This window comes from Dipteris shenzhenensis, chromosome 21, assembly GCF_047967505.1.
Source record: "Dipteris shenzhenensis isolate YYH24624 ecotype China chromosome 21, Dip_SZ_1.0, whole genome shotgun sequence".
Classification (NCBI taxonomy): domain Eukaryota; kingdom Viridiplantae; phylum Streptophyta; class Polypodiopsida; order Gleicheniales; family Dipteridaceae; genus Dipteris; species Dipteris shenzhenensis.
This window is the reverse complement of record NC_141616.1, coordinates 17,011,437-17,031,431: the sequence shown is the minus strand read 5'-3', so window position 1 is coordinate 17,031,431 and position 19,995 is coordinate 17,011,437. Positions and strand designations below refer to the sequence as shown.

Sequence of the window (19,995 nt, the reverse complement as noted above, 5' to 3'; positions counted from 1 at the left end):
CCCCCTATTCAGATCATGTATTCCGTCCACGTGCCTCTGATGTTTCGCCGTAGAAGTCTCACCCCGTCAGCACTAATATCGTTTAGAGTTACTTTGTCAATCGCGCAACTCTCACCTGCCGGCTGTATAAATCCCCCATGTTGCTTCCTTTACTCAATCCTAGCTCATCTTTCATTGCAGTTGATCCACTCTACCTTGAGAAGTTCATGATTATTGCAAGTGGCCTGTAGAATGCAGCAGTCCGACATGAATCAAGCAAACACCGGTAAAACACTTACCATACTCTCTATCGACGGTGGAGGTGTTCGAGGCATCATACCAGCGCAAATTTTGGAGTTCTTAGAAACTCTTCTTCAGGTAAAATGGAATTGATTCAAGAAACCGGGACAATACTTGATGAAGATCTCGATCTTAAGAAATGAACTGTTCATCTGGGCAGGATATTGATGGCCCAGAGGCGAGGATTGCTGATTATTTCGACATAATCGCCGGTACAAGCACGGGAGGTTTGATCGCAGCCATGCTCGCATCACCCAACGAATTTAAGCGGCCATTATTTACAGCGGAAGAGATTAGCCAATTCTATTTGAACGATAGCGGCCTTATATTTCCTGCTCAAAGCATGTAAGCTCCCTCCCTGGCAAGGCCTTGCTGCAACTATATTGGTTAAGTTACATAACTAACGTCCCTCCCCATCGTCATTCTTCTGACTTCAGCTCTAGCGTATTTGGCACGGTTACAAGGCTTATAAATGGTCCGAAGTACTCAGCCCATGCAATCGAACGCCTTTTAAAAAGTACACTTAAAGATACGCGGATGGACGAAGCCCTTACGGAGCTTCTGATTCCGGCTTTCGACATTGCAACACTGCAGCCCGTGTTTTTCTCAACGTCGGAGGTTGCACAATTCCTCCCATCTTAAAATTTTCACGTAATATGTGTGCGTACAAGAAAGAGAGAGAGAGAGAGAGAGAGAGAGAGAGAGAGGTTTGAGCGTTCATTATAGTCCTATTCTTTTCGCAGGCCAAAGTGGAAGACAGTCTCAAGAAGGCTTACATTCGAGACGTATGTAGGAGCACAACTGCAGCACCCACGTACCTCCCACCGCACTTATTTAGTGTGACGAATTCAAAAGACGAGACCAGAACTTTCCATATGATTGATGGCGGAGTTGTGGCGAACAATCCTGTAAGATCGGTATTCGGACGCTCTTGGTGAAATGCAATTAGAGACTTGTTTTCACGTAAATGCACGCTTACAGTCAATGTCTAATTCTTGCAGGCACACTTGGCGATTACCCACGCCCTCACACACATTGTGCATGCCAAAAATCTCCAGGTGGAGGCGGATGGTGAGGTGCGTGATGTGATAGGAGATGAAATTTTGTCGATCATCACGAAAACAACGAGCTAACCAATTCTGATCTGCGATGCCATCAGAAGCAGCATCCGTGGGACAATTTGCTGGTGCTGTCTTTGGGAACTGGGACAAAATCGCAAGCAGCGTCATACAGCGCAAAGGATGCTGCTTCGTGGGGGGTCTTATCATGGATCTACAACCAGAAAACATGTCCCCTCTTAGATATTACGCTGGAGGGCACGCAGGACATGGTGGATTATAATGTCTCATCTTTGTTCCAGTCGGTTGTATCGCGCAGTAACTACATTCGGATCCAGGTGGGAAGGGTAGCAGAAGCAATCGGTAATTCGAACAGCTATGCAAAATACAAGACTTTTGAATTCCGGCTCAAATGGAAGTGTCTGATCTGCAAACCAATTACGAATGAAGTAAACCTATTATTTTCAAATTATTTGACTGACAGCCATTCTCATAATACCACCATATCTTTTGCTCTGGTACAAGCAGGCAACCGATCTGGAAGGTGATTCTGCATCCATGGACAATGCAAGCAAGGAAAATCTGGAGAATCTAGCACGAATCGGCAAACATCTCATTGACAAACACGTGACGAGAATCGACCCGGTGTCTGGAAAGCACGTTCCACATCCAGAGCTCGGCACAAATCGGCAAGCCCTCGCAAGGTTAGTGTTCAGAAAATACCATTTTAACTTATATTCTGAAAGGCATAGCTTTTGTTTTCACACGAGTATCCTATTTGGGCATAGCTTATGTTTTAACTTATATTCTGAAAGGCATAGCTTATGTTTTCACACGAGTATCCTGACTATTGTAAAAAGGTATATCTAATGTTCCTACAATGTTAGAGTTCACATCGTAACTATTCTAGATCTTATGTTTCTTTCTCCACTTGGTAAGAGGATCCGCATTTGGTTCTTCCCAAATTGCTAACGGGTGTGCATTTGTGTAGGTTTGCCAAAATGCTTGCCCGTGAAAAGCAAGCTAGGCTTGCCTTAAAGTCCAAATCACACTTTAATGTTGCTCACTCCTAAGATCTTCCATAGTAAGGGCAAGTATATCTTACCTCTGGGATTTTTCTTTCTTTCTCAGTATTTTCGGCTCTCCTTATACCTCTCAATAGATAGCTGAACAACTTTATTGTGTGCAGGGGCCTTTAGCAACAAGCAAGCGGATTGTCGCATGATCCTTAGCTCTAGCAAGCACAACTGTACTTGTCATCCTTCTGTATGATTCAACGTGAAGACGAGCCAAATGCCCTCATTAGTGCCCATTGCATTAGCATGAAAAAAACTACCATGAAGTTTTGATCTCCACATATAATATATAGAGGCCTTGAATCATCTAGCTAATTATGCTTGGTATAAACAGCTAATTGACATTCTTTGATTATTCATACACATACTTCAAGCCATTGATGTAAAATTTCAACGATTCAGCATGTTTTTACGACAAATTCTTTCCATCATCTTCTTTCAGTATCTCTCAACATGGTTTTGCGGATGGTTCTTCATAGCCAAATAATATTTCCATAAAATAAGTAAGATAAAGACTTCCACAAATATTGAAGCTTAATTCATCCTATGCATTGACCAATATGGTTTATGAACATTGGTTGGGCACTAATGAGTTCTAATCAGGTGAATAACTCATTGAGCTATCATTCATGGTCCTTTCTCAAAGTCTTGATTAGATTTCAACCAATTTCTAGTTATGTGAAACTACAATTACTAAGACAAATATGTATTAGATCTACAAGATCAAAGCTCTCCATCATCAAATTTTCTATTCCATTAACAAATACTTAAATAAAGAGCTAGTTATCACAATGCAAGATACATTGATATGGATCTTCTTATGAGATTTCTTGAGGGATCAATATAAAAGAAATATATTATCATAATGAAAGACACATTAGTAAGGACCCTTTTGAGTGGTTTCTTGAGAGCTTAATATTGCTACAAGTTGTTGGGCAACTTTTGATACTAATATCAATGGAATTTGTGACAAAACAAAATTTGTTTCAACTATAGAAGCATTAGTATATCCGTCAGTATATTCATTGTTGTTAGACCATCGATACATCCATCCGGCATCAATAAAAGTTTTATTGAAAAATAGCATGATTTATGCATTGAGCATTAGCATTATCGAATTTTACAAAAAATTGGAGGGTTAAAATGGGGATTTGTTGCTCCCATTCTATCCCACCATAAGTTAACATAAAAGAGTGATCACATGTGTTTAAGAAAAACCCTTGAAGAGGTATGAATATATATTACAAAATGTAATTAAAATTTTCCCTCCAAAGGGCATGTACATATAATGCAAGTCATAATACAAAAATTCCCTCCAAAGGGCATGCACATATAATCACAATACAAAAATTCCCTTGAGGGTGCATGAATGTATAAGGCCATAAGGTCAAGTATAAGAATTTTTAAAACAGTGTACAAACATATACTCTATAAGAAAAGAGAGACATTACCTAAAATCTGGGTACCTCATTGATTTTCTAAAGCTACATCACCGTAGGAGGAATTTAGTCCATCCTCACCACCTCCTCCTTCCCTTCAATCTATATTGGCTCTAGATTCCTTTCCCTCTCTAAATCCTTTCCCTCTTCAAAGCTACTAGATGGGGTAGGCTACATGCAACATGAATGAAAAATTTTATGTTTTTGCCCATATGTCCCCTCTGATGGTTTAAAAAGATGCACCAATGGTCTTCTAGTCATGCAAATGGGACCCGATGGCCATGATACTTTGCAAGGGTCTTAAATGCACCTAGATTGAGGATTGTGCAAATATAATGGCATCGGATCCTATTTTCATGGTCAAGAATGTTTTTGCCCATGCATCTTCTCTTCTGGTTCAAAAAAATGCCTCAGTGGTCTTCTAGTCATGCAAATGGGACTGGATGGATATGATACTTTGCAAGGGTCTTAAACTCACCTAGATTTATTCTTGTGCAAGATATCATGGCCATCAGATCCCATTATCATGGTCAAGGAAAAACATTCCCATGTTTTTGCCCATGCAACATCCTCTTTGGTCATTTTGAAAAATGCCTCAATGGTCTTCTAGTCATACAAATGGGATTTGATTGCCATGATTCTTTGCAAGGTTCTTGAAGCCACTTATATTGAGACTTGTGCAAAATATCATGGCCATATGATCCTAATTACATGGTTAAGAATGAACATGTCCATGTTTTTACACCCATGCAACCTCTTTGATGGTTCATAACAATGCCTCGATGGTCTTCTAGTCATGCAAATGGGATCTGATGGCCATGATACTTTGCAAGGGCTTTAAACTCACCTATATTAGGCTCATGAAAAATATCATGGTATTCGGATCCCCTTTGCATGACCAAGAATGAACATTTCCATGTTTTTGCCCATGATCCTCTCTGATAATTAAAAAACAATCCTAATGCACTGTTGTTGTAATGTTTTGCCTTAAGCATCAAACTGTGTGTGTACATGTTATGGATACCCCATTAGTTCCACGTGGTAGATTTACATTTTTTGCATTATAAAATCTAGTGCTCACACTACAAGGCATAGGCCATTTTCCGACGGAAATACCGACGCTTTTTACATTAAAAATTTTTTTTTTCACGGGCGCAAAGGTCGCTATAAAAGTCGTTAAAATCGTCGGAAAAGGAGCGTCGCTATAAACCGTCGCTATATAGCGACGCTGTTAATCGTCGCTATATAGCGACGATGAAAACGTCGCTATATAGCGACGATATAATCGTCGCTATATAGCGACTCTGTTAATCGTCGCTATATAGCGACACTGGTAAACGTCGCTATATAGCGACGATTAACAGAAGGTAAAAAAAATGGTTAGTGGGGCTAAACAGGGCCAAAAGGAAGCCCTGTTTAGCCCCACTAACCTTTTTTTTTTTTTTGTAATTACAAAAGAAAGTTTTTTATAACAAAATTTCCCTTGCTTGCAGGGTGATACAAAATTGTTCTTGTGAATGATGAGGAAGAAATGCATATACATATACAACTGTGTTTGAAACAAAATTACCCTGTGAAAGGGCGATACAAAATGGCTCTAACGAGCGGATATGAAAAATGCTACTACCACTACTAATCCGAATCCGAATCCGAATCGTCTTGTTGGGCTGTTCCCTGGTCCTCGGCACCTGCATCTTCTCCCTCGTCCCCGACACCTGCGTCTTCTCCTTCGTCATCGACACCTGCGTCCGATCCTTGCCCCTGTTGATCGCTCGTCTCTGATGATGGGACGCTTGAGCTTTGACCCTGAGACTGAACCATATAAATCGAAAATTAGATTGGAACTTAAATTAAAAAGTGAGATTACAAGCAGGAGTAAACTTATACCGTGCGAGCAGCCACCTCAGCCCAATCGACTGTCGCTCCCATTGCCTCTTGCTCAATGAACCACGGCTTGGTTCCTATCCGAAATGCGCGCCGCGTCTCTACATCCGTAGGAAGACGACCCATCGCAGCTTGCTGTGGATCCAATTTACGAGAGTTAGAGTTAGCTAAAGTGCATGTAATATGTAAGTAAAACAAGCTTGCACTCTAATGTGTCTAGACTTGATATTTGTGTAAAGCTCTTCTATGCTTTCCATTCAAGATGCCGTACGATGATTTCCTTCCCACATGAAGAACATTGTGTTTGATAGAAAGCTCTATGGTGTGCCAATTATCTCTGATTCAAACTCATCATTATCTAAGCTCCAATTCTTGTCCCAACGTTATTATCTTGTGACATCATCAACATCCTTAGAAGACCCATCAGGCATTTTGATAGATAGAATAAAAGACCCTTTTGTCCTCCTTTTGTCGGAATGTATCCCTCTATTTCAAATGCTCTTTTCAAAATGGTCAAATCATTCCTAATTTGATGCACAACTAGGTTTATGAGACAACGACACAAGGGAATTCGAGGAGGTGGAATTTTTTTAGTTACTGTAAGAAGCTCTAAAATATTTGTACCTGATGGTCTCTCAACACGCTTTGGAATGATATCCTCCACATCATCTTTAACTCCTGCTTTGTTGGATGGATCATCTATAGTTTTATCCTTATTGTCCCCAGGATCCTCAATATCATTTTCAATGTCAACTTGCTCAAGCTCCTTCAGCTCATTATTGACCTCTGACTCTTGCTTCTTCCTTTTGCTACCTTTCCTTGTGATAGGACTAGACACATCATGTTTCTTTCTCTACACGTTTGAAGAACTCAATTACAAGATTTGCAAAAATGCAAAGGTGAAATGCAACTAGAAAAAGAAAAAGAAACCAAACTTATTGGAGGCATTTGTTGCACAACTTTCAATAAGCTCACCTACACAAGAAGAAAAACATATAAATGACACAGTGAAACCATCTTTGAAATGATTAAATTAAAAATGACAGAGTGAAACCATCTTTCAAATGATTAAATAAAAATGCCATTCATAGTTTTGCCAATGGAAACATCTTTTAAATGATTGAAAAAAATGGATTTCCTCAATACATTATTCTGATAATAGAATGCAAGTTAAGAATAAGCATTTCTTGTTAAGGGTGAGGCTCCCTTCAACTATAACTAGCAGTGTGTGAAGAAGGCAAGATCATAGTTTCACTAGCGAAACCATATCCAGAGGTATGAACCGATAGCTATTACATGTGTGATCCACAAGATTTTGAAGAAGTTTGCACTATATAATAACTGCTTTCTAGCTCTCGGTAGGCCTAAATAGGCCTTAAACACTGCACCTAAAAAAGAGGCTTACACAAGTTGAGCGACGAGATTTTCATGAGATTGTTGTGATATTCATGTTTGGATCCCCAGACATGTGCAAGCATTTTCAAAATCCTTCTTGGAAAAGCTTTCCCCAAAGACATCACCATGAAATCGACAAAACTGACCATGAAAGGGTATCCAAAGCCGACCTTAGGAGAGCCTCAACTAGGAGTAAGATTTAACGTTGTTCACACTGGTCGTGGGAAGGGTAAACGGTCTGAAGTTGGGAGTTTGATGAAGGGCGAAACCAGAAGAAAAGAGAGAGGCAGGAACTGGGCAAGCGGGGGAGGAGCCAGAGGAACGAAACAGCAAAAGGGGGGCACAAAACGTTGGATAGGAGGCATAGGGCAAAAGGCTCACAATATAGTTTCGCTGGCGAAACCATATCACTATAGGAGTGAGAGTCTCTGGTACTATGCCATTTCTATGTTTAATGATGGAAAAGAAGTCTCCAAACTAGTTTCACCAGCGAGACTAGTTTCGGGATAGTTGTGGTTAGATAGTTGAGGCATCTAAGTTTAAAGCATCAAAGTGGCATTGAAGCTTAAGGTTGCAGAGAAGATGGGTAGCCAAGCGCTCATAAACTTCATGCGCTCATAAACTATAGAAGAAGGGGGGGCTGTGGAAAGCTATTCCCAAATTTCTGACAGATGAGAGTCTACGACTAATTTCTTATCAAAGGGCGAATCTGTCTCGCTATCTAGCTTCTATAAAAAGAACACCATGCTACTGCCAAGAGGGACAGATAAAATTTTTGTTGCAATGGAAAGGAGGAATAAGGTGGGATGGATGCAAGAGCAACTAGGCAACAAGGCGTCGGGCACGGGCGACAGCAACAACAAGAGAAGGAGGAGGAGAAGGAGTAGCAGGAAGGAAATGACTAATTACCAATAGTGTGGCGTTGCTCTCAGGTAAGACTCGGGAACACTCCTCCCCCTACGACTACAGAATGCTACTCAGCAGAGTCAGGGACATTGAAGGACAGATGCTTCCCACACTTTTCGCGCTTCCATGCAAAAAGTGATCAGAAAGTCCTGGATTGCATTCCAGCCTCTTCTGAGTAGAGGAAGGTGCTTCCCCTTAACAAACTTAATCTAGCTTCCCTAGAAAACCAGGACTGAAGAGCAGTGGATAAAGCATCACCCGAACAGGAGAGAGGAGAGGAAAGAAACCTCATGGCAAGAGGTGGAAGTAGGAGTGATTATGTTGACGAAGGAGCTGGGCAGGAAACTGCATAGAGGAAGAAGGAGAGGAGGAGGAGGATATGGAGGCTATGGCAAGGAATTCGAATCCCATCTACCACACCGAAAATGAATTCAAATCCCATCTACCACGCCGTCAAAGCCTTTGCATTCGGGACTTTGCAGCAGAGCTATGATAAGATTCACTAGGAAAATACTGAGTTATTCTGTTGAGACCCACAACAATTTCTTCTTGATATAATTTCACCAGCGAAACTAGAGTTATGCTCTAATTTTCTATCTTGCAGACTGCATGTGAAATGGCCTGTGAGCAAAACTATAGTTCCAATGCTTCTTGTTACCTTGCAAAGGAAAAATGCTTCTTGTATTGCAAATGGCCTCCTCATATAGTTTTGCCAATGAAACTATAGTTTCTCTACTTCTGGTGAACTTGCAAACTCTAGTTTTAAATGGATGATGTAGATCCTTCTCACTGCTTTCTGCTCAGTTGTTCTTGTTCACTTCTCATGCCTTGTAGATCTGATGCAGGATGCTGCTATGGGGAGGCACCTTGCAGATCTGATGAAAGATGCTGTGGGGCAGTGTTGGTGCTTCTGTTATCCCATCATGGCTATGCTAATCTCCCCCTGTGCACTGCAATTCCCTGTTTTAACGCCCAATTCTCCAAGGAATGGTATTTGGATGCCCCATTTGCCGTTTCATTCATGGGCCTATGCTGTTTAAAGGTGAGGCGGCATGCCTGGCAGCATGGCATGGTCTTCTGCTCAACGGCTCCTGCCTTCAGCTCTTGCGGCCTCTTGGGCCTACTATTCTTGGAGGCTTTCTCTATTGTGTTGTCTTTTCTACTTGATGGCAGCCTCTGGGATATTGCGTTAGCATCAGATGACATACATTCCTCGAGCATTTGGTCGATTTTGGGTGGAGCTATCCATCAAGAAAAGATTAACAGCGTTTTTAAACGCTTTGTATTCTACCTCTTGAATGATTCGGTGGACTTGTGTTTAAGCTTATCGAACTCCTCATATAGTTTTGCCAACAAAACTATAGTTTCTTTGCTTCTGGTGAACTTGCAAACTCCAGTTTTAAATGGCCTCCGGTGTAGTTTTGCCAGTGAAACTATAGTTTTACTACTTCTAGCAAACTCAACATGAGATGTTTCTTGTTACCTCCCACATAGTTTCACAAGCGAAACTATAGTTTTGCTACTTCTTGTTACCTCCCACATAGTTTCGCCAGTGAAACTGTAGTTGTGCACTCCAAATGAAATGGCCTCCAATAGTGTTTCGCCAGCGAAACTATGATGTCTCTACTTTTTGCTACCACCTTCAATCCATTAACCTTCTTGAGCTCTATTATTTCATTAGATCTAATGATGGCATCATGTCCATGACTTTTCTCTCCCCAACTATTCCATCCTTTGGTATGATTGTTCTTAGAGTAAAAATTATACTAGGGATACACACCCATTTAAGGCCTCTTCGACAAAGGTATCCTAAAGATGATGTTTTCCATTGTTTAAAGTAAAGTACTGACATTGTGATATTTTTCATTGCTCAAAACATTGGGCATGGCATTTCAAATTATTATATGATTGAGAGCCCTAATTTGGCCCTTATTCCTTTAGGCATTGGATACTACTCGGTGCATCTAGTACTTGTCAATCTCAAAGAGTCATTAGCCTTAGCGTGATTTGGAATTGTTAAAGATGCAACACTAATGACTGTTGCCTACACGATCTATTAACATGATTGATTAGAGCACACATAGCATACATCCCTTTAGTGCTATTCCAAATGGTAAAAAAAATGCCCATAGCATACTACTAAAATTTTGTCACCGAAAGTGTAAGAGATATAAGCAACAGCCCCCATCTATTCTTGAAACTTGCTAGTGTAGTGAAATTGACAAACCCTCCATCCAAGCTTCTGTCACCACGTCCCATCCATTCTTTGAGCTAGTTGCATCTACTAATATAGTTTCACCAGCGAAACTAATTTGTAGTGGTACTTTTTCATGTGCATTAGTCTTGGAAATCTCAACCTTGAGTAACATGACTCTTTTATGACTGCCCATCCTCTCCATCCTAGAGAAAGTTTCAATGAATGATAAATGGGGTGCCAACTTGAGTGCTTGGAACATGGACGGTTAGACTGAATGTTGTGAATTGATTATATGAGTAGATTCTTGTGAATTGGCGGTTACAAGGACTTGTGTGCTTGGGACGTGGCGGTGGCAATGAATGTGGTTATATTATGAGCTTGATCTTCTAGTTGATTTAGTATCAAAGAACAATGATGGCCTCTTTCTATGCTTTTGCACTGCAAGTGCAGAGTTGGTCAGTATAGAGTTCGAAAGGAGACAAGTGTGTGAACTACTGTTGCTCACATGCTTACACACAGAATCTTCAAACTTGGCTACTCATTTGTGCCTCGTTTGCTAGCAATAGATCTCAACACTAGTAATGACTAATTTTCCTTTCACTTGAAGGAAGGGAGATTGTATTCCACAAGTTCCATGGATTTTGCAATTGTATCCAATGACAATAGGTCGAAGACACTGCAGGTTACAACAACTAATCGTGTTGCATGCATTAGTAGGGAATACCTTCACTTAGCATTTGGACTTTCACCGAGCTCAATCTCTTTGCATCAACTACTTGATAGCAAGTGTGACGACTTGTCCTTTGAGGTTCCCTTTGTAGGTGAGGAGTCCTTGTTTCATCTTGACACTCAGTTTGGAACCAGCTTCATTGTTAGAGGTGTAAAGCTTTTGACAGGATTCAGTAAGAAAGTGTCGGATAAAAAACAAGTAGATGAACAATCTGATAAGACCATGAGTTTGGTTCCTCTCTTGAAAAACCTTCCTTCAAGAAGTGCACTCAAAAAAGCTATGGACATTGTAACAACAATACAAGAAGTTGATGCACTTCTAGTAAAGTATGATGGCAATATTTTGTTTGAGCTTCCCGCTTCGGACCTCCCTAACCGTGCTGAGGGGACAAAAAGCAAATACGACAACCATGTTTGGACGGATGATATAACAAGTAATATGATAGGATTTGATGGTTTAGTTAGAATTCGAAGATGTGGTGGGCATCTGCAATGCAAAAACATATTTTGTCCTCACTTGGAGAGAACCAAAGAGGCCAATGAGAAGCATTGGCAAGGGAGACTTTCATGAGTGTGTCCTCAAAGATCATATGTTGGCGAAAATAGTACTCTTAAGTGTGCATTATGGAGCTCGTCCTTTCTGCGAGCAAGAGTGCCCATGTAGGCTATTCTTATGTTACCCACACCTAAGGTTGATACACAATTTAAGAGGTGTGTTATACACTTAGGGTATCATTTGCATTCCGTTGGTGAAGGAAGATCCAGAGGTGCTGTGAAGGAAGTTAAGGCTAGGTTGACTAAGCTCATACAAAGAGATGGGATGGGAAGATCTAAAGCCTTGCAAAAAACTTTAGCAAAAAAAATAATATTGGATGTCGTCGTTCAAGATGATCCGAAAGCCATGAGTGATGCTGAATTGACATCATTACTAGAGAAGATTACTACAAGAGAAGGTATGTGCATACTTGTCCTTTTAGTGTGATTAAAAGTACTCAAGTTTTTATGAAAAATAAGTAATGGGATTTTGATGCTACATGTTCTTAATTGTAGGCTCGCACGTTGGAAAAGGGAGGCCCAACTTGAAAGTGGATCCTTTACAAATGGTTATGATGCTCTTTTACAACTGAAAAGAAAGTGTGTATATGATTATTTTTAGAGCATGGTGTTCCCTGGACAACTTGAATTTTCTTCATTTGAAAGATGTCATGTTTTCAAGATGTCTAAGAAGGGACATGGTAGTGGTGTTGATCTAGTGAACAAGATGAGGCTAGGTGGAGAGTTAGGATCGTGCTGGGTTTGCTTTGATTTTGTCAAACGTATGCATGATTGGAATACAATGGCATGCCATGTTTACAACCCTTTTGTTCAAGAGCTACAAACTATTACTATTGGGGATTTCAAGGTTGAGGATACAGAAGCCCAGATCCTTTTTTGGGAACTGTTAAATAGAGTCATGGAGAAGGAGGGATTCTCAAAGCCTCAATTTAAAGGGTTTATGGCTGATGAGGCACAAGCAAATTGGCATGCAATTAGAATGGTATTCAATGGTGATGCCAATAAGGTGCTCAAAGAAAAAGAGAGATCTTTCTTATTCCATTGGGAGCAAAGCTTGGAAAACCATGCTAAGTTCCTTCCATCATTTGATCGTGAGGAGTTCAAGCTAAGGTGTAGACAGTGGAAGAATGCTCCATCTCAAGAAGCTGCAGACATTGAGTTGAAAAACCTCCGTTCGTGGTTCAAGCATCATGCACATAAGAAGGGCATCTCCATTTTAGAAACATGGATTGTGTGGTGGCATGCAAGAGTGGCTCATTGGGGAGAATACATTCTCAAGGTAGGTCTATTGTTATTTCATTCATAACTTTATTGTTTTTTGTTTATTGGAAACTAATCTATGCTATGACATAGGGCATGGAGGGATCTAACCAGTTTTTAGTTCCTAGAGCCAACTTGCAGAGTCAGTCCATGGAAGTTGGTTGGCATCGAATGATGGAGTGAAATATGTCACACTAAAAAATGCTTGTGAGACAGATATGATGAGTGCTTTGCTGCAAACTGCAAGATACACAGAATATCTAAAGGGACTACACTTGGGTTTTGGACCTAGTTTGGAAAAGCTATCTCAAAGGCACTCTTATGGGGACATAGGGAGCAACTCATGCAAGTTCATTGATCTCAGTAATGAGGTGGCTAGCAAGGTGGATGCAACTATTGGAGATCAAGATTGTATGGGTGATTTGAAGACTATGAGAAGGAAGCGATCAAAATCTCTCTCAGAAGTAGTGTATGCAAATGATTCACATCATCCAGAATATGAGTATTAAATCAGCCAAGAAAGAGAAAACAAAATACCACATCAATCTTGAAAACAAATCAATATGCTAAAGAAGAGGTAGTACACAAGACTATGTGGGCTATAAGAAGAACTAATACAGGTAGTGAGGTGAGGTGTCAAGGATACTTAGAGGACAAAGGAATCAAATGCCACAAATTGATAGATCACAAGGGTAGGACAAGAAAGAGAGGTGTTCCTGCACCTAGCTTTTTTGGGAGAATCAACACCAAAGCAAGCATTCGAAGGCAATTGATTTGGTTTTGTGGGGATAACATGGACACCATCAAATTGCATTGAAGGAAAACCACCTGAGGTGCCAAGGGAGTGGCCTATTGAGAAGGGGACAAGCCTGGATGAGGAAGAAATGAGGTTATTAGTAGCTGGAGGATTTAGATTAAAAAATCAATGCACTAGGGCCAAATCTGCTGATTTAACAAGTAGACCAAGCACAAGGGATGGCATGGTTGTGGAATGGGTAACTGAGGTGACATGTGAAATGAGAACAAGGATAGCTAAGTCTATTTCCTTGGAATGTGTTGTTCACAATGTTAATATAGTTGTCCCTAGAGAGCATGTGGAGTACCTAGTTTCCACTCCAGGATCACGTAGAAAAGCGAGCAAGTACAATGTTGTGGTTTTAGTGTTTCCTTCATGCACATGTTTGGACTTTATGGGCCATTCTCAAGGGTAAAATAGATATATCCCATGCAAACATCTGTATTACATTTATATGCAATACTTGGGTCTAGACGAGAAGATACACATGTTCATTCACCAATCTGCACTAAGTAGGCAAGAACTCTACCAAGCTCTACCTGCTTGCTGAGAAGGGTGTTTATCTCTACTTGTGGTTATATCAAAGGAACTTGCATAGGTGCATACAAATATTGTATGACCACATTGGCTTGTGTTGACTTTTTGGGTGCATTTTGATAGTCATTTGCTTGACGCAATATAGCTATATGTATGTAAATAGTATTTTGTTGCCCATAGCTTATTTAAGAGTTGTATATGAACAATGTATTACTCACCACACTATAGGTTTTGGTGACCTTTTGGTGTGTTTGAATGGTCCTTTTATAGAAATCTATCCATGTCTCTCGATTCAATCTTCCTGAGATTCTAGACCATTTGACTATAAATTGTTTGGAAGAAATGTTATTTTTACTTTATTTTTTTGCACATGATGTTTATTGAAAAAATATATATATTGAAGGTATCAAATTAGACTTGACTAAAGGTCCACTACTCAGATTGCTCATATGTTTTTGCTCAAAAAATGCTCATCCCCGACAATTCTTAGGCTAGTGACAATGCTTGGACATTCCAATTTTTGTGCTGCAAGTCTTCAAACAAACCTACGGCTTGGCATTGTAGTGTTGGGAAAATAGAGGGTATGACATTGCAACCATGTGGGGCTGATAGGCATGGGAAGGCTTGAGCCTACCATGTCATCATATCAGTTGGACAAAAAGATTCATGTGCAAGATTTTGCAAAGATCAACGTTGGAGATTGACCCTTGACAGACTTGGGATGCACGATGAGTAGGCTTATGCTCATTGTACATCATAATTCTGGCCCTGACAATCACTCGTTATGCTAATAGGCAGTAGGGATGTTCTCAATGCGAGCAACCAAAAATGCAGGGGTGTTTTGCCACATGGGAAGGCCCGATTGGCCCTTGAAATGATGCAGCCTGCCCAAATCTAGGCAGCCAAGAACCCTTGCCCAAGGGCTTTGGGCAGAGGGTTTCTACTTCAAAACATTGAATGCACTTTGAGGCAGTGGGGCTTGAACCCACAACCTTTTGCCGCATGCCCAAGATTCACCATGGTGGTGTGAAAGCACATGTGCCCTCCAAGAGCCATATTATTGAGGCTTGGGTTATAAACATTTCGGTGGTCAAACGCCCTCAAAGACTTGGGATGAACAATGAGCATGCTAATGCTCATTGTACATGATAAATGTGGTCATGACAATCGCTCGTTACATTAACATGCAGTATGGGGATGTTATCGATAGCAGCGATCTCTCGATCTCTTTTTTTTTTATTTTGGTTTCAGAGAAAAAAGAAGGAGCATCATGTGAAGATGTCAATACGCTGACACCATGACACAACGCCATCGAATGATTTGAGTGGGGACACAGTTGAGGTGGTTGAACGCCGGTGCCGCCAATACATGATATGATCCAGAGATCTCTCGATTTGGGAAAAAAAGCAAGTTGAACCACGTTCAAGTGGCTTGCCATGAAGAGGACAAGAAATAGAAATTAAGTGGCCAAGAAAAAGGGGGACCGAAATAGAAACAAGGGAGAAAGGGGGAAGACAAACGAGCCTCAACAAATCACAACAAGTTGAATACGTTCAAAAGGCCTGCCCTAGAAGCTGAGAGAAGAAGAAGAAGAAGAAGAAGAGGAGAGAGAGAGAGAAAGAGGGAGAGAGAAAGGGGGAGAAAAAAATGGGGACCAAAATAGCAAAAAATCCACATCGTTTTCCTTTTCTTAAACAGAAACACCTTTACTAAAGCCTTCCCTCCTCAAGGCACGCCAAAAAAGATAGAAATATTTTTAAAATTAGTGAATTTCACTTCTACAAGAAGTCACTGCCTCAACTTAGGCCTACCTGTGGCAGGCCAAAAAATTGGGTCTACAGAAAAGAGAAGAAGCATCATGTGAAGGCATCAATGTAGCGACACCATGACATGATGCTATTGAATGATTCAAGCGAGGATGCACATGAGGTGGTTGAACATCGAGATAGGGCGGCGCCAGCCAATACATGATTATGATCATCATCATCATCATCCTCATCTGCATCCAATGTATCATCATCAGCATCCGCATTTGCATCAGCATGATCATGATGTATCATCATCATCATCATCATCATCATCCTCATCTTCTTTTCAAGGATTCCGTCAAAATTTCTCTTTATAATTTCATCTTCTTCACAAGCTCTGAATTCGATCATCATCTTCTTCTCCTCCTCGTCTCTCGCAAATTCTTCCTCGACATTTTACCTGCTTTGCTCCAATCATCCATCCCATCAAGATCCCACCTCTCCACCAATCCATCTTCCGCATTGCGGCTTTCTTCCTAGCCACCCTGCTTCCCCCCTTTCAGCGACTCTCTCTACACCTATTTCAACCATTCCATAGCTCATTTTGGACTTGAGTACACTTTTATCGTTACACCATTCGGCGAACTGCAACGATTTGGACCGACCTCAGTTTTACTTCTGTCGTGGAGATTTGTTGGCCTTTGTGGCGGAGCTTTGCTCCTATTTAGAACTAGATCCGGGCAAGTAGCTATATTGAGCTAGAATATATATATATGAATTTAGTGCTATTTCTTTTAAAAAAATTAATAATATTTTCCATTTTGTCTTAATTTTTACAGTGAATTTATAAGTTAGATTTATGTAAAATTGCAATTTGAGAAGTATTAATTATGATATCAAGATCGAGTGTATAAATGCTTTGCATTTTAAGTTTGTGGTAGCTAGGATTTCTGTTTTGAAGTTCGAGTGGAACGGTTTGTAACTGTTAACATCACATTTCATTTTTAATGGATGTTTGGTTTGGTGTTGTGCTATCCGTTTTTCAAGATTACTAGTTTGTCCAATATATCGTTTTTCTGTAGCAATACATAGAATAGAATATATGTAATATGGACCTTTTGTTTCTTTTTCTTTGTCTTCTTCGCGATTTCCTATTTGAAATAGCAAAATGAAGTATGATGAGTTTTTTTATGTGCGCTAGAAAATGAAGTTTGTATGTATTCTAAGATATGGAGTCAAGAATGTACCTATAGGGTGCTGAAATATATTGTTCTTTGGTGGAGTCAGGAAAAACTCAAAATGTTCGTCATATGCTTCTTTTGCAAAATTCAAATCAATAATGGAAGTTATACCTTCTATGGTAAATGGCAACTCTTTTGATTTTTTTGATCATCTGTTTGGAACATGTTGTTGAACTCTGCTAGTATGATATTTCCAGTCTTATGATCTATTTTGAGGAGTTTGGCTAAGCTTACATTGTAGCCAAAGTGTAGAAGTTCAAGGCAATAAGCTGAAATTCCTTCTGAGTGCTTATCTATTATTACTTGTGCTTCTGTTCTCAACATCATTAGAGTAATGATATCGTCCTCTTTTGTGATTTTTTGAATTATGTACTTAGTTAGACCTGCATTATATTTGAATTGATATTATGCATATGTTTTTTTTTAATATGTAAAGTTTAATAATTTTTTATAAATTAAATTTTTTGACTAACCGTTAGCTCTCATTTCTTTGTCTCCATGTTCTACCTTCCATTGTTGTACTTTATGTTGATTGTTATCCATGAAATTCCTAAGGTCTTGCAGTGTGCTCCATCCATAAATGTATTCATTTGGTTCCTTTCCAACCATATTTGCTAGATGCATTTGAGCTGTATACAAGAAATAATTTTGTCCCTTTGTTCTTTTTGTTGATTTTTCTTAATCTTGTTGAGCCAATCGGGCCTTACTTTAAGTTGATTAAATATCTACGAAATAGTTTAAATCTATTATAAATTCGAATATAAACTAATGTGAAGAAATACTACAATGCGTAATATTGAAAACGTACCTCATCTGATGTTGCCATATTTTATTGTTGGCTATTCTTCAAAAAAGTATTTGATAGATCCTGCATATTAGTTTGTATATCAAAAGTTTCTTTTGTCTTATATTGATGAATATTTAATAACAGGATTTTCTATGTATTACTTCTTTTTTTAAGTTTATGGAAGCATTGGAATGAAGTCAGATGGATTGATTTTATTTAAGATTCTTAAGTTGTTTCGAGTGGTGACATGTGAAAGCTTTGTGAAAGCATGGCATATGTTAGGCCTGGCACAAATGATTTTTGTATTACTACAAGAGCCTTTCCTTTGAGTGTGCATCCTTGTGACTTGTGTCCCGTAATTGCATATGCTAGTGTGATTGGAAAAGTTGTTTTGTGATACTATATTGAGTTTAATACCTTTCATTTATGTTTTGATCATCTTAGTGTGATTTTTTCATTTGTTGATAAGATCTTGGCATGAATTTTTAAAATATTGTTTGTGTTATTATCTATTTCTAGTGATATGACACTTGTAATAGTGCCATTTGTAGCTCCGATTGTGAGATCTATATTTTTTGTGATCATCACTTTCGCTCCTATTGTTATTTGTTGTATGGAGTGGAAATCTGGATCCATTATCCATTCTTGTAATTCTAAGATTTGATCTACATTGGATGTCATAGTGACGCTTTTAATTTGATGCTCATTGAATTTCTTATGTAGTATGAGCTCATTATAGTATTGTGTGTCTTTTTGATGGGTGCATAGTATAGTTGTGTCCTTGTCAATGAAATTGTTTGCTTCACTATCACTTATGATTAAATTACCTAGGTAATACTAAATCTCTTCTACCATTCAAATTTGTCTTATCCTGATTATGTTTAAGAATTCTATGTATGTTGGATCTTCTAGGTGACGTATTGATGTATGAAGGAATGAAAAGGTTGCAGTTGTCTAGAAACCCGAGTTTCCAATATAGCATTTTCTACAAAATTAATTTTCTTGCACCTTGCATTTACATATTGGAGGCAACTGGGACATATCTCTAAATAAGAGCATCTTTTCATTTTCAAAAGCCTACAAGATTGTTTGCTTGCAAGTTTCGCATAGTTGTCTAATTACTATGTTTAATGTTTGGCATGTCATCATTGAGATCTCATCAATTATTATGATTTCCGCATTTTGCAATTCTATGTATTGTTCATCTGACACTGGTAAGGAGGCACGAAACATATCGTGTCTCTTTGGTAGAGCAAACTGATGATGGACAGTAGCTAATCGACTTAGTCTCATTGTAGCTGCTCCTGTTTGCTACTAGAACAATGGATTTTCCTTGTTTTACATAATTATAAGTAATGTACTTGATCATAAATGTCTTTCCTGAACCAAGAGTGTCACAAATGACATGAAGTCCTATGGGTGATCCATTAATCTTTTTTTTAATTTCTTGTTGTTCAGAAGAAAGAGTTGCATTTTCGAAGTCCTTGAACTCGTTCATCATTTGAAGTAATTTTGTGTGTGTTGTGTTATGTATATTGGTATCTTCATGAAGGTTGGTTGAAGCCATGAAGGAGTTTTGAATAACACGTAATGGGCTTTTTTGGAGTATCATGTTTGTTAGTTGGTGGCGATTTTGATCAATTAGCAAGTTCACTTTGCAATATTGATCGATAAGAGATTCGATGTCTTCTTATGTTTTTACGAGGTCTTGGATATGGCATTCTAAGAAGTAAGATTTTGTATAATTGTTTTCAGAAGTGAGCTCATTCTCATTTCTAAAATTTACGTTCTTCAGTAGAAGGTTGTAAAAAAATCCTTCAAAATGATGAGCAGGGTGGTAATCTGTGAAACGTACAATCCGTGTTGATGAATATACATAATTTCTGAAAGAATCTATAATAGTTATGTTATCTTTGTTTTTTTTCTTTGACTTTTGGACATTGTATTTTTTCCAAAATTCATAGAAGGTAAAGCTCTCCATGACACTTGGACGATCGCAATATGTATCTATAGGATGCATTACAGAAACACAGTGTTCACGTAGGTATTTTTGGCGCATAGATGGGGGAGAGGAGTCAATGAAATGCACAGATTCGCTTCTTTGAATG

The 19,995-nt window shown here is 39.2% G+C and overlaps 1 protein-coding gene across 1 annotated transcript; it reads left to right on the top strand.

The window, feature by feature from the left end:
• Window positions 1–246: 246 nt before the first annotated feature.
• On the top strand, window positions 247–2,410 carry LOC147888558 (patatin-like protein 2). The gene is made up of 8 exons (XM_087392317.1): window positions 247–357; window positions 440–624; window positions 717–897; window positions 1,023–1,196; window positions 1,281–1,355; window positions 1,439–1,700; window positions 1,822–2,041; window positions 2,329–2,410. Exons 1-8 carry the CDS (start codon window positions 247–249, stop codon window positions 2,408–2,410), a joined length of 1,290 nt encoding a protein of 429 aa, XP_087248443.1.
• Window positions 2,411–19,995: the final 17,585 nt, after the last annotated feature.